The 15,726-nt window shown below is 50.1% G+C and overlaps 2 protein-coding genes across 2 annotated transcripts in view; both read left to right on the top strand.

Annotated features, from left to right (window-relative positions):
- Window positions 1-85: 85 nt before the first annotated feature.
- LOC116953945 (polycystin family receptor for egg jelly-like) overlaps window positions 86-15,726 on the top strand; it is a 53,473-nt gene continuing 37,832 nt past the window's right edge. The window contains exon 1 of the mRNA XM_076051884.1: window positions 86-1,562. The gene's annotated coding sequence lies outside the window, so the exon portion shown is untranslated. The remainder of the gene's footprint in view (window positions 1,563-15,726) is intronic.
- On the top strand, window positions 1,558-14,353 carry LOC142905376 (uncharacterized). Its single transcript, XM_076051885.1, has one exon. It carries the CDS (start codon window positions 7,390-7,392, stop codon window positions 12,733-12,735), a length of 5,346 nt encoding a protein of 1,781 aa, XP_075908000.1. The 5' UTR covers window positions 1,558-7,389; the 3' UTR covers window positions 12,736-14,353.

Below are 15,726 nucleotides of genomic sequence, written 5' to 3'. Positions count from 1 at the left end.
TGTTTGTAAATGAGCAAAACATCACTTTTGCAAGTGTGGCCTGTGGAAGATATCAAATAAACTACTACTGAGGTCCTTTATAAAGAAAACGGGGTAAATATAAGAGGCACCAGATGAAGTTAGTCGCATGTGCAAGTAAGCATTATACTTGCATCAAACAGTGACATGAACACACGTGGATCTATAAAGACAGTGCAAACATGGGAGCAAGAGTTACTATAGAAAAACATTTAGGTACAGGTGCAAGTCAACACGTTTAATATGAAAAGAAAGAGGGAACCATTCTAGAAACGTGGAGAAGCAACTCGGAAATATTTTTTACCAACGTTTTTTTGTAGGAATAAGGAGGCACTTCTGAGGCTACGGCAGGGAGTTCGAGAAACTAAGTGGTCAGCAAAAAGCGCTTGTGGATATGGCACCGCCATTTAGTGGCAAATGGCGGTTGCTGTGTGTAGTAGAGGTTTCAGTGGAGCACGGTAGAGTAGCGGTTAGCATTCCGCGCTATAAACCCGGCAACCGGAGTTCGATTCTCACTCGCGGCCACCACCAATTATCATCACCAACACTGGTGATGATAATTATCAGAACTGGCCCTGGGCCTCCCCAGGAGGTCACGAGACAGATGCAGATGCCATCGGTTGGTTTATTGAGATGACTGGCAAATGCACTACCCATTGTGCCAACTTGTGTTTTATCTGCCCGCCGCTCTGCTCGTGAGCGTCGCTCCTCCGCCTCCTATTGTTGGAGGGCAACTGCCTGCGACTTCTTAGCAGCGTCCTTCACCAGCCTCCACGGAGTTCGATCTTGATATCACTGGTACCAGTCATCGTCAAGTCCACTCAGCTCCACATCAGTCCATCTCTTCTCCAGCCCATCCCTCGCCCATCTAGTCCACTTTATCCAGACCCTGGCGATGCCGCATCAGCCCCCGCGCTTGCTAACAGTGATTTGGGCGTCCACCAGAGGGTATCCCCTAACCAAAAGACAAAGATCCCCCTACGACGATGCACATTTTTCGATGTTTAAATCCCACCACGGATAAATTTACGACGCTGAAATTCTATTTTCGACATCTTCCGACGGCTCCAAACACATTTGAACAGAGTTGGGCTGGTTCCCAATGTGACTTGGCAATGAGATTTTTGTTATTCTGAAGTCTTTTTTTATTATTGTTTGCAATAATATTGTTTGGGGTGTGTAGGGGAGGGCAGTGAAGATTTATGAATAGGTTTGCCCTCGACTCTTAGAGGCGCGCACGCGGGCGGCGCGGGGGTGAAGCGGGAGCGCCGCAAAACCCCGCAGGTTGCGCGCTCTGACAATGGATAATTTCTCGGCCATCCAGTTCATCAGGCGAAAGCTGCAGCGCAAACGCAACAGCAACAACAACTACTGCAGCTACAGCTGTGCCACGGGTGTGGCGGAGGCAGCGGCGGCAATCCATCAGGGCTGACGCGTGGCGGTGTTCACTGCGTGGAGAGAGACGCCACCACCCACACGGAGGTTGTGGCCTAGCTCGTGCCCTCACGCTCCCCCTACTTGCCTGGATATCCCTGCCGGCGAAGGTGTGATACATGGAGAGAGATGCAACCCATACCGAGGTTGCGGCCTAGCTCGCACTCTCACGCTCCTTCAAAAACTCTAGCACACGGGCGAGAAGCCGTTCATGTGTGACGAGTGCTGCAGGACGTTTCTCACGCTCGGCCTATAAGTATATATATATTTTATTTTCGCTTGTGTGTTAAACTGTGTGTAACCCTGATATTTAAAGATGGCAATTCTACTGCTGTATATCTTACTGATATATCTAGTGCCACACTCAACTCTACAAACAGCTACCCTCGTTACTTTGCATCCATACTTGTTGCTCAATTTGCCACTACACCTGCTAATGAAACAGCTTATAGACACTTCTACACTCCATCATTGTATCATTTTAAACTCTATCTTTGTCCCATTACTTCACCAGCACTCCTTCCAAACTTCATTGAGCTCTTAAAAATATCACCATCTGCGAGCTGCTGCTATTCATCCAAGGTTCGCCGCTCTTCATCCTTTCACAGAAAATACCTGTGCAAACTATTAATTATACTTTTCTATTTCTGGGTGGTATTGAGCTTCATCCTGGCCAAAATGTAAAGAACTCGTATAATTTTGTAGATTTTTTTGGCAGAAAAGGTGTCGGTGTTCTACATGTCAACATCAGAGGGCTTGTAATTAAGTTAAGTCAACTAAAACTAGAAGTGGCAAATCTGGACCCAGACATTTTTTGCCTAACAGAAACATTTCTCACTCCTGCCGTCAATGACTTACAGATTACGATTGACAACTACAACCTTTTTCGGCTTGACCGAGGATCTAAAGTAGGTGGAATTGCCATCTATGTTCGTAATACTATTGCATGTTCACAAGCTCACTTGTTTAAAAAATGTTGCTTTGAAGGTCTGGGAGTGTGCTGCTATAGACCGCCTAATGGGAAGGATGTTGAAGCTACATCTGCACTGAGAGAGCTTCTTGGGGGCCTCCCTAAAGGGGAAATAGTTTTAGTGGGTGATCTAAATTGGAATTGGCTAAACCCGACGGCCGTGGCCACAAATTTTGCAGATTAATTTAACCTATTTAAATGATATTCTTGGTTCTTTCGGTAAAGTCACGTAGAAGGGAAACAATAAAATAATAAAAATATAAAACAATAATTTGTATTATTTTGTTTCCCTTCTACGTGACTTTACCGAAAGAACCAAGAATATGAATCTCTGCAGTCACGAAAGCTTTAAATCAAAATCTATTTCAATAATAGATGTCCCCACAAGACCCAACCTAAAAAATCCGGGACAGTCATCTCTGCTTGATGTCCTATTGACAAATGCCCCTCAAAATTTCACACTGACTGGTGTTCTGGGTAATAACCTTAGTGATCACTCCTTCATATTTGGGGTGAGATCATCAGCCAGACCCAAAGCCCCCCCTAAATTGGTAGAGAAGCACTCCATGAGACACTTTAGCACTCAGGCATTTACTAATGATGTGCTTCACTCGGATATTGACAAGGTCTGTGATATCCCCAACCTGACTACGGCTTGGGAGACCTTCAGGTACATGTTTCTCAAAATTCTTAACATGCTCTGTGGGTTAGATTTTAAACTAAAGGCCACCATGGTTTGATCCTTTGATTACTAAGCTCATGAAAAATAGGGACAAGGCTTGGACATGTGCTCAGAAAAGTAATTTGGTCAATATTGTGTCGCCTCAAAGTGTGCCTAGCGCCACTTGTTATTTATCCTGTATGTGTGCCATGCCGGCCTTCAAAGGTACTCGCAGCAATCTTAACGTCCTACATCTCACCATCATACTCCCACGCCCCTTTATTTCTATTTACCAGAACAAGAGCCACTCCCCGTTTGGTTTTGTTCTGTGCTGAGTACAGAACTATCCACCCACCTGGTAACTGGAGCCACATCCAGTCCATCGGACCTGTAATCCACAGTAATCCAGGTGTTACCTGTCCAACTCCAAACAGAGGAATAGCAGCCTGTCCTCCCCAGTGAACGCATGGAATTTCTCGTGTTCAGTAACATTTCCTGCCTGTTGTTTCTGCAAACCATGAGCTGTCAGAGACACCTGTCTTATTGAGGCCTATGGTACATGCTGACTCTGACCCTGTGTTGTTTTGGTAATTAAGTTTAAGGTGCAAATGATGGAGGTGTTTCAGCTATCTGGAAAAAAAATCAGCAGACCCAGTCTCACCGTCTCAAATATCTTACGTCTGAAAATGAAGCATATGGCAGACGACGTTTAGAGGTTCTGAGAGCCGTGTGGCAATGCCAGCATAAGTGGTGATCGTGGGTTGTTGAGATGGAAACTGCTTCTACAGCTTGTGATCACAAATTACTGCTTAGTTCCATGCAAGAATAACTACACCTTTAGTATCATTAGCTTAAATAACAGTAATCTGATCTCTGGCCGAAAGGTATAGGTTTGCAGGTTTTCTGAGCATGTTTATGAGTTCTTTGGGGAGAAGAAAACCCTTTGCTAAAAAAAAACATCGTGGGACAATGTAGGATAGGCCCTAATGGGGCTTCTGTGCCTCAAATATTGGAGGAAGTGGATGCTCCCTGTGAGTGGCTGGCTGATAAGCCATTTGTTGAAGTGTGAGGGCCGATCCAGAGCCTAACAGCAGTTAGGGCATTCCAAGATAAGTTACCTCCAAAGCAACTTGCTCAGGGAGGGTGGCAATTTTGTTCAGGCTGCAATAAAGAACATTTTTATACATGTGTAGTGGCATAGAATAAGTAATGTAGCAGCATAACGCTGGCTGCTGGCGAGGAAGGGGATCTACGGCTTACAGCAGCCCTGACATCAGCAGGCCAGGTGATACACCAGAGGGGCTATCTGGGGGAAAGGTTACAAAAAGGGCGCATGGGGAAAGCCCGGGAACCCGCTGGTAGGTTCTAGAGAGGGGGCGTGGCTGGGACGGAGCGAGGCCATGCTGGAAGCATAAAAGGGGGCCCTGAGCGAGAGCTCGGGGCTGTCGTATGGAGTGGGATCCCCATCGTGCTGTTTAAGATTGTCGTCATCGTCGATATCATCTCGTCGCAATCGTCGCTGTCATTTTCACTCGATATTGCGATGCTAGACGGCAGTTGGCTGTCTCAGCTCAGCGCCGTCAATGTTAGACGGCTAGTGTTGTGTATAGGCGAGCAACCCACGTAGAGTTGTGTATAAGCGAGCGACAGAAGAATGTGTACCAGCATAGGGTGTGTATTGTGCCGAGGATGCTCGTTAAATAAAAGTGCCTCCAACTCTTAGCGTCTCCAAGTTAAGTCACTACACATGTGTAGTGGTATAGCGCTGGCAGAAAAGGGTAACTGCGGTGTACGGCAGTACTCGCAACAGCAGGCCAAGATATATACGAGAGGGGGACATCTAGGGGAAAAGTCACAGAAGAGGCCCATCTGGAAGTTAGTAGGTTCCAGAAAGGGGGCGTGGCCAAGGCAGAGCAAGGCCACGCTGGGAGTATAAGAGGGGGCCCTGAGCGGGAGCTTATGGCTGTTGCTGGAAGTGGAATCTCTGTCGTGCTGTTCAAGATCATTGTCGTCACCATCTCATCGTCATCAGCATCTCCTAGTCGTCGTCTCCGTCTTCACCATCCTGGGGTGCTGTTCATCAGACAGCCTACCAACTGTTCTAAGCAGTGCCGCCGACAATAGACGGTCTTCATCATAATAGTGTGCACCCACGTAGGGTGTCTATTATCCCGATGATGCTTGTTAAATAAAAGAAGTGCCTCCAAGTATTACTGTCTCCTATCTGTGTCACTACACATGCATGGACCAAAAGATGGGCTGTACTGGATTTGAAGATGATCTTTGTGGTCCCTCTATTTGAGGTTCGACCACACCAATTATCAAACCTGCTGAGAAGCTTGCAGAGCCACATTGTGGTTTCAGGCCAAAGCAGTCCTGCACATACATCATGTTTTCTGTCCATCTGCTACAGCACAGGTGTAGGCGATTTCAGCAGAACCTAATTGTGTTTTCTTGACTTAATCAAGGCCTGCAGTACCATCAAAAGGCCAGGGCTTCGTTTTTTAAAATGTGTTTTGGTGCCCCTGCCCCCATGGGTGGAGTTTGGGGTGGGGGAGTGCTTGGGGGGGGGGGGGTCAATGCTCTCCCAAACTGGGCACATTAATTAATTTCAGTATTTTACAATAAAGATGTAAAGCAATTTAATTAATTATATCCACCCACGATTCGTAATGTGAGAGACAAAGTGAACCCCTGCCCCCCCCCGAAATACAGAAGTTAATCTCTGCCTATGCCTGCCCCTCTGCTCATATTCATTAACGATTTTCATTATGGTGGGCACGACCGGCTAAAGCTGCATGACCAGAAGTCAGAGTCATTTCATGTTCAACGTTAGTTAACATCATCATTGATTATGTACTTGAAAGAGCTTTCAATGGCTAAAAAATAAGAATGTTCATTATGTACAGTTACAATAGGAGGCTAGTCGATGCCTGGTCATAGGCAAGGGATCGTTCCCAATTTATTTGATTCCATTACCAAAATTAATCAGTCAAATTCACATTGGTTTAAATCTAATTAACATCTTCTTGGTTTTGATTTAAAGCTTTCGTGACTGCAGGAATTCATATTCTTGGTTCTTCGGTAAAGTCACGTAGAAGGGAAACAATAAAATAATAAAAATATAAAACAATAAAATTATGACGTTTCGACTGCAACACAAGCAATCATCATCAGGTGTGAAAACCAGAACAAGAAAATTTGAAAAATTGGCGGTTATTTTTAACGTTGGCTCTTAGTACCTTTCACACGACGGTCAATGGTATGGTTTATAGCATATTGTATTATAATAAATAGTATTACAGTGTAATGTTTAACATAATTCATAAGGCAATATTTAGTATCGTAATTATATAGTGAATATACAGCAGTGTGGTATACAGTAGGGTTGGTAGAATAATACAGTGTAATATTATAAGTCTAATATTTGTATAGTGTAAAGTATAGGGCAGTTTATAGTAACGCATTGTATAATTCAATGGTGGGGTCTATGGCAGTGTATATTACGGTGTATAGTCGTGCAATGTAGGAAAAAGTTTAGTTGGAGGCATATCAATATAATGCATGTAAGAGCCTACATTGGGCTGTGTATACGATATTATACAATGTAGTTTAGATTGGAAGGTATAATATTGCAATGTATAGTAGTCTAATTTATAGCATAGTTGCAACGCAACACAGGACAGAGCAGCGCATCGTGGCTGTTTCTCTCTCCCCCCTCCTCCGTTCCGAGTGTAGAGGTGTTAACTAAGCGCTGTTGCGTAACCTGCGTTGCCACCAGGGCGGTGCAGCATTACCCCTGGGTACAACGGTTGGGGTCAGTCGAGGTGAAACGGATCGTGGCCAGGGTTTGGTGCGAACCAATCAGACGGTTCCACGTGGGAATGTATGATTGGTTCTACCTGGCCACGAAGGGGTATAAGACGGGTGACCCAACGGACCTCGAGGAGTTCGCTCCCTGCACGAAGACAGAAGACTGGGCTGAAGCCTAGCTAGGACCCTGGACCAGCCTTTTAGCCCTTCTAAGGGCTAAGGCTCGGCATACCCAGTGGTCAGGACCCACCGGGCCAGCGGTGGGTCAGATAGCCTCCCCTAGGTCCTAGCCGGAGGACTAGGATAGCGGTAGACGTGTGAGTCCCGCCAGGTCCGGAGGCTGTACCTCCCTAGGGTATCGGGTGAGGGGACCGAATATCCCTCTGTGTGTGTTAAGCGTTGTATAAGGAAATAATACAATAAACAGAGTGTGCCTCCTAAAGAAGTCTGCTCGTCCTTACAATACTACAACTGGAGTCAGAAGTGGTTGGAAATGGAAACCAGAAGTTCAGCCCACGCGCGGAGCCAGAACGAAGATGACGCTGTCTCACCTCCAAGCACCGCCAGCTCCGCTGAAAACGCTGCCGCGTTGACGGCCGCCCAGCCACCGGTTGAGCAGCCGGTTGCTCCCCCTGCCATGGGGGACGGACTCAGGGCAGCACACGGCCGTCTCGCTCAACTCCTACACGCCGCGGCCTCAATTCTCGAAGAGATCAACTTGGAGGTTGCGGGCAGGCCGAGTCAACCGCCGGCAGACGTTCCCGCCACCGGCCAGGGCAGACATTTTGATTTTCCCGCCGGGGAACCACGTGATTCCGTCGGAAGCGGAAGCCAGGGGCATCCTGGGAACGCGGGGGGCCCATCACAACCCGCAACGTCATCAGCACGCGACGCTGCGAATTCAACTTTCTCAGCGGACGCCGCGTCATCACTGTACCGACACGGTACAGTAGACTCTATCGGCCGGGAAATCGCCGATCTCCGGCTCGAGACGGTACAAGCTGAGGGGGAGACGACGTCCGCCCTCCAACAACGCCTGCCCATCTTCCGAGAATTCACATCTGAAGGGGGCGACTGGGCGGCATTCCAGCGTCGCTTCCTGAGCCACAAAGAGATGGTGGGCTGGTCGGACGCACAGGCGCTCCGAGCACTACCGGCCACTTTGGATGACGACGCTCTCGCCTCGCTCCTCACCATCCCCAGGCAACAAAGGGCGACTCTTCAATCGGCCCTCCGACGGATGTCCGACATGTACGGGCCTCCATCCGACGTCCGCAGCCGATTTTACGACAGGCGACGCCGCCCTAAAGATTCTCCGTTGGCATTCCGGACCGCTCTACTGGCGATGGCAAGAGCGGGTTACCCTCGCATGGACGACGAGGCCATCGATGCCATCGTTCTCCAGAAGATGCTGGAGCTGGCGCGCGAGCTGCGCATCGTCATCCAAGCGGTGGACGACGACAGTATGTGCTCGCTACGAGCCGCTCGGTGCATCCACGCACATCTGCTGCTCCACACGGAATCGACCATCGCCGCCTCGGCTTCGACGTCGGAGCCTTCCAGCAGGGATGCCGAGTTCTCCCCCGACCGGGCCTTCATGGCGACCAGGTCAACGGGCCGGCGATCGTCCGACCACGCTGGTCGCCGCAACGACCAGCAGCGGGGACGACCTGCTCCACGCGGCGACGTGACGTGCTTCAACTGTGGCCGACGAGGCCACATCTCCTCTGACTGCCGTGCGCCTCGACGACGCCCCTCCGCATCCCGGGGCCAGGACTACGGGACGTCCACGGCATCGCGGCAAAACCAGGCAAGTCGCGACGCCTCTCACGCTCGGCCCTCATTCACACCATACACACTGCAGCGCACCATAAGAAGGGCTCGCGATTCGGCGTGTGATGGGGGGTATTCTGGCGTTTGTTCGCAGCCACTCGGACCTGGGCAGTGGTCTGAGTTGGCCCATAGGGTAGTCGCGGCGACGGCAGGTTCATCCGTGGTTGTCGGATCAATCGAGGGTGTGGAATTTCGCGTGTTGGTCGATACTGGTGCGTCGGCTACGATCATTTCGGATCTGATTTACAATATACTGCCCGTACGATGCCGCCCCTTGGAACGGGTTTCTATCCCGTGTTTCGCCGCTAATGGCAGTTCACTTGGCATTATTGGGCAAATTCGGGCGCAAATTTCGATTGGAGACATTAAATTGGCAGGGCCTATTTTGGTCTCTTCTTCCCTCGCCGTGCCGTGTTTGTTAGGCACTGATTTTCTCGCGAAAATGCCTATTAAGATCCTTGTAGATCAAGGCTGCATCGAACTCCCGTCGGGTCGACGGATGGCGTTCTTGCCCACACCCTCACATCCGCGCATGGCTAGTGCCTCGGTGCAGGCGTTTGTTGCGAGCACAGTTCGCATTCCACCAGGGACACAAATGCTCGTGCCCTTGCAACTTAAAAAACCGCTAGCCCCGGAGGCCTCGGCACATGGCATTTTGCTGGGGCCTTCAAACGCAGCTGCTAAGGGGTTAGATTTGGTGGCTGCACAGACCCTCGTAGCAGCCGACAGGGAGCCGTTCTTGCAGGTTTTGAATGTCGGATTGTCCACAACCGTCATTCCGCAAGGAACTGTGCTCGCTCACGCGACCCCGGTGCCGTTGGGGACCGGAGTCGCGGGACACGTGCGTGACACGCCGCAGGTCCCACCTCCTTCCGAATCGGATGAGAGATGGTTGGACGCGCTCTGCACAGACACGGGTGATCTGTCTCATTCGCAGCGAATTAAATTGCGCGCTCTTCTGCGAGAATTTTCCGATGTCTTTAGTAAATCTAAATTTGATATTGGCTGCACCAAGCTGCTGCGTCACCACATTGATACTGGTGACGCTGCCCCGATTCGACAAAACCCGTTTCGGCTTAGCCCGGCGGAGAAACAGCATGTTAAATCGGCTGTGGATGACATGCTGAAGGCCGATATAATTTCTCCCTCCACTAGTCCCTGGGGTGCTCCAATAGTGCTGGTCAAAAAGCACGATGGCAGTCTCCGTTTTTGCGTTGATTTTCGGCGCCTAAATAAAATCTCGGTAGCGGACGCCTACCCTCTCCCTCGTATGGACGAGTCATTGGATGCCCTGGCAGGGGCGCACTATTTCTCCACCTTGGACCTTCTGTCGGGGTTTTGGCAACTCCCCCTCGACGAATCGTCAAAACCTAAGACTGCTTTTCGGACACCACAGGGCCTTTTCGAGTTTAATAGATTGCCCATGGGTCTCCACTCGGCCCCAGCGACGTTCCAGAGGCTCATGGAGCTGGTCCTCGCTGGGCTCCAGTGGGACTCATGTCTCATTTATCTTGACGACGTCATCGTCTTTAGCCGCACGTTCGGCGAACACATCGAACGGTTGCGTGCTGTCTTCTTGAAAATGCGGGCCGCTAACTTGAAATTCAAGCCGCAGAAGTGTCACCTTCTGCGTGAGTCTGTGCGCTATCTGGGCCACATAGTTAGCCGCTCGGGCATTTCTACCGACCCTGAAAAAACCAAATGTGTTCAACATTGGCCGACCCCTACATCTGCGGGCGATGTTCGTAGTTTTATTGGTTTTGCGTCGTACTACCGCCGGTTTGTTGCTGGCTTCGCGACGATTGCCAAGCCGCTCCACGCCCTTACGTCAAAAGGGGTGGCGTTTCATTGGGGGGACGCAGAACAGGCTGCGTTCGACTCCTTGCGGAACGCGCTCGTGACGGCACCGTCCCTTGCGTACCCCGATTTTTCCGTGCCATTCGTGTTGGACACCGACGCTAGCAATACGGGGATTGGGGGTGTTCTGTCACAAAAAGTTGATGGCATTGAAAGGGTTGTTGCCTATGGTAGCAGAGTCTTGTCTCTTGCTGAACAAAGATACTGTGTGACCAGACGTGAGCTGCTGGCCATTGTTTTTTTTATTCAGCAATACAGGCCGTACCTGTATGGTCAGCATTTTACCGTGCGATCTGATCATTCGGCTTTACAGTACGCTCTGCGGGTTGACCAACCGTCCGGGCAGCTTTCTCGGTGGCTCGAAGTCCTTCAGGACTACGATTTCAATGTCACTTACCGTAGGGGTGCACAACACACGAATGCCGATGCGTTGTCTCGCCTTCCGCCGGCTCAAAAATGTGCGTGTTTTTTGGGCTCGGGCCGTTGTAAGCCGCCACTGCCTGCGCAGGTCGCGCCTCTCACAACGGTGTCAGCCGCACTTCTCGCCGCCTCAGCGCCGATGTTGGATCATGCAGATCCAATGGCCAGTGACGATTTGCTGGGGCTAACTTTGGCCGAATGGGGTCGGCACCAGGGCGAGGACATGTCGTTATTGAGGTTGCGTCGCCACGCGAATAATGCGGTTCCAAGACAGGGCAAATTTAATTCATTTGTCATGAAGCGCGGCTTGTTGATGCATTGGGATGCTGACTCGTGTCAACATAAAATCGTCGTGCCATCCGCCTTGCGATGCAAGGCCGTATGGGCGGCGCATGAGCGTTTATTGCACCTGGGTGTTCATAAGACCATTGGGTTGTTGCGGTTGCAATTTTTCTGGCCGGGCATGCTGCGCGACGTCACTGACATTTTGCTGGGATGCACCCATTGTGCGCAACGTAAACCGCCGGCTAAACCGGCATGCCCGCCCCTGCAACCCATTTCGGTCTCTCGTATAAATGAGTTGGTGGCTCTCGATATTTTGGGCCCTTTTCCTACTACGCCACGGGGTAATAAGTACCTTCTGGTTGGGGTAGAGTATTTTACACGGTGGCCTATGGCCTGGGCCCTCCCCAACCAGTCGGCGGCGGCCGTTGTGGACGCCTTTGTTCAAGGCTACGTCCTGGACAAGGGCGCACCAGAACGGTTGCTGACCGATCAGGGAAGAAATTTTTCGGGAGCCTTGCTGACTGATGTGTGCCGCCTGTTGGGCACTAAGAAAGTGCGTACTTCGCCCTACCATCCCCAGACCGACGGCATGGTGGAGCGCCTTCATAGAACTCTCACCGCTATGTTATGCCATCAGGTCGATGAATCCCACCTCGATTGGGACTTGCAGGTTCCGGGGGTCCTCGCCGCATACCGTATGGCACCTCACGCGGCGACGGGATTTTCCCCGTTCTTTCTAATGTACGGCAGGGATGCCTTTCCTCCCGCCGACGTTCGGCTGGAAATCGAACAGCCACCGCAAAAGTCAAAGCTCGTTGACCACTTGCGATTCAACCTCCGTAAGTTGGCCGAGGCACGGGAGGCCGCCATTGAAAATTCGGCTTCCCGCCAACGGGCGAATTTGCGACTGCGGGACCCTCGGTCGTACACGCATCGGTGGGCACCGGGAGACAGGGCATGGCTCCACTGCCCCCAGGTGCCGGTGTCCACATCGGCCAAACTCCTCAGACCATGGCGAGGCCCGGTTGAGGTAGTGGAAGTCCTGCGTCCCCAATGTGTTAAAATTAGCTGGGGACGGCGTCGCTGGTGCGTTCACCCTTCTCGGTTAAAACCCTTCGTCACGCCACGCGTCCCTCCACAACACACACGACATGGGGGCCGAGTGTGCGACGCGTCCGACGAGCCGGATGTTGCCCCGTTGGTGCCTAACCCGCAGCGCAGGCGTGTCATTCCTCCTGCAGATGACGTGGGAGTGACGGCTCCATGCAGGCCACGTTCGGCCTCAATGGACCGTGGAGCAGCAGGTGTCCCCGTGGAGATGCCTAAAGGCCCACCGGATGCTCTGGCTCATCCTCCTCCTTCCCTTGTGCCGCCGACAAAGCCTGCCATCCCCTACGATGGCCCCGCGAAACGCACGCGCGCGAAATCTCGCCGGTTGTTATAATGTTTTTTTTGGCATGTCTTGTGCCTTGTACATACGTTATGTTGTTAAGGGGGGGTATTTATAGGGGTTTCATTGTTCTTGTTGTTCGTGAGGCACACTCACAATTCTTCTACCGTTGGTAATTTTGGAGTTTCCCATTGTTGCAGCCGGGACGGCTGGAGCTTCCGAAGGAGGGGGTGATGTAGAGGTGTTAACTAAGCGCTGTTGCGTAACCTGCGTTGCCACCAGGGCGGTGCAGCATTACCCCTGGGTACAACGGTTGGGGTCAGTCGAGGTGAAACGGATCGTGGCCAGGGTTTGGTGCGAACCAATCAGACGGTTCCACGTGGGAATGTATGATTGGTTCTACCTGGCCACGAAGGGGTATAAGACGGGTGACCCAACGGACCTCGAGGAGTTCGCTCCCTGCACGAAGACAGAAGACTGGGCTGAAGCCTAGCTAGGACCCTGGACCAGCCTTTCAGCCCTTCTAAGGGCTAAGGCTCGGCATACCCAGTGGTCAGGACCCACCGGGCCAGCGGTGGGTCAGATAGCCTCCCCTAGGTCCTAGCCGGAGGACTAGGATAGCGGTAGACGTGTGAGTCCCGCCAGGTCCGGAGGCTGTACCTCCCTAGGGTATCGGGTGAGGGGACCGAATATCCCTCTGTGTGTGTTAAGCGTTGTATAAGGAAATAATACAATAAACAGAGTGTGCCTCCTAAAGAAGTCTGCTCGTCCTTACAATACTACACGAGCATAGATGGACTCGTCCGTCTGAACAAAGCTCGCCGCTTTCCGTGGTGCTAACGTTGAGGAAAAAGAAACCGCCACTTTTTTCGACATAGAATTGTAATGTATAATGACTTATTGTTAGTAGCTCAGCTGATTGGAGAGTATATTGAGTTTATTGATATTGATGGAGTTTATATATTTTTTATCAGTTTACTATATGGTATTCATTATATAGTGTCGTGTATACCCAGTTACTTTATGTTAATAGCTCAGCTTATTGGAGAATATATTGAGTGCATTGATTATATTTCGATTTAACGCTTTCGTGACTGGAGGGATTCATCTTGGTTCTTTCGGTAAAGTCACGTAGAATGGATAAAATAATAAAATAAAACATAAAATAAAAATTCTCACATTTCGGCCACAACACAAGTAGCCTTCTTCAGGTGAAGAAACAGGACTGTCCAGAAGACATCGCTAGAGTGAGCACTGCCAAGCAAGGGCCGCGTCTTTTAAGCTGTGTGGACGGAATTAACATATGAATTGGCATGTTACCCAACCCCACCTCCGGAGGTGATGAGAGGGGGGCGCCCGAGGGCCAAAGGGGAAAGCCGGACAGCCAAGGTGCGCTGCTATGTCCTATGCTATAAACTGGACTGCTATGCAATACATTATGCCTTCAAATCTAAACTACATGGTATAATATCATATCCATAGAAAAAATTCCACCTTTGAATTATGCAATGCGTTACTGTACACTACCCTATACTTTAGACTATAAAATATTAGACTTGTAATATTACACTGTCTTATTCCGTCAACCCTAATGTATGACACACTGCTGTATATTCATATAGTATCTTAATTGTATAGTGAATACACAGCAGTGAATACACAGCAGTGTATTCACTATACCCACCACCCACCACAGCCAATTAGTAAGGTTTGTCATGTAAACAAAAGGCGACAATTAGTTTACTACCTCAACACATCGGTGTGTTGGAGAGTAAACCCACACACTCCCTCCTACATCGTCCCGTCGCCGCCGCCTGCCTCCCACGCCGCCCATTTCAAAAGATGGCCGGAAGCGAACAGGGTGGTAGCCTCGCGCGATTGGTTCGCGCCGCATCACGTGAGGCAAGGTCCCGGATATTCAACATCACGGGCAGGGGGTGTGAGATCACGTGGTGCAAGGCGTGAGAGAGTGGGGGCAGTAGAGGGAGGGGATTAGAGGTGACATCACGAGGGGGCTGAGTTTGAGTGGCAGGTTGTTTTGATCTGGGTTCAAAGGTCGCCTCTCCGTGTGGTGATTGCTGTGTAATTGTCAAAAATTCTTGCAATTATTATTAATAGAGTTATAACCATGCAGCAAAGCACACGATGATGGTGATACTCTGCTACTGCAGCTTTGTAACCAATTGCCTCGTTGACCGAGTAACGAGTGAGGGATGGGGATGGCTTGTGTTGTGCTGTACTTCTATGCTACAGGGACCTTTAGCACTGATCGGCGTGGGGAAGTAGTCAAACCCCCCTCCACCGGTTGCCTCATCCCAGCAGCACTGGGATTGACATGAGCCATGATCAATCCACTGCTGGATGATCAAGCCCTCATCATGCCTTGTGTGCGACTAAACCTATTTCGACCCCAAATTCGCTCCATTACTAGGCAGAACCAATGTATTGATAGTTAAATTCTATTTCGATTTAAAGCTTTCGTGACTGCAAGGATTCATCTTCTTTGGTTCTTTCGGTAAAGTCACGTAGAATGAGAATAAAATAATAAATTGATAAAATAAAATAACACAATACAATTGCATTTTATTGAGGGGACTTGTCCTGCGGTACTCTGGGACTGAGATTGCTGTCCTTTGCCTTTTCCCAAGCTTGGGAATTGAAGTTCATTGGCGTCACGTGGGGCGAGGCCCCCGATTGGTGGAGATTACCGTGGAGCCGGGGGGAGTAGGGGGAGGAGCTGTGCGGCTAGGGGGAGGGACCGTAAAGTCACGTGTTGTGGGGTGCCGTCACGAGGGAGCGGGGCTTGAGTGGCAGTTTCTTTTACCTACATTCAACGGTCGCCTCTGCGTGTCGTGATTACCGAGTAATTATGATTTTTATTAATTAGTGTTATTAATCATTGTTATTACTAAACATTGCCATTACTATTTATTTGTATTATTTATTGGTATAAATAGCGTTATAAGCGGACAGTATAGCACATAATGATGCTGATAATCCCCTACTACAGCTCTGTACCCCAGTAACCTCTGGCCCTGTTGACCG

The sequence above is a fragment of the Petromyzon marinus genome, chromosome 53, assembly GCF_048934315.1.
Source record: "Petromyzon marinus isolate PM22_M1 ecotype Great Lakes invasive population chromosome 53, UKy_Petmar_22M1.pri1.0, whole genome shotgun sequence".
Lineage (NCBI taxonomy): Eukaryota > Metazoa > Chordata > Hyperoartia > Petromyzontiformes > Petromyzontidae > Petromyzon > Petromyzon marinus.
The sequence above is the reverse complement of the archived record's forward strand: the minus strand, read 5'-3'. Positions and strand labels throughout refer to the sequence as shown.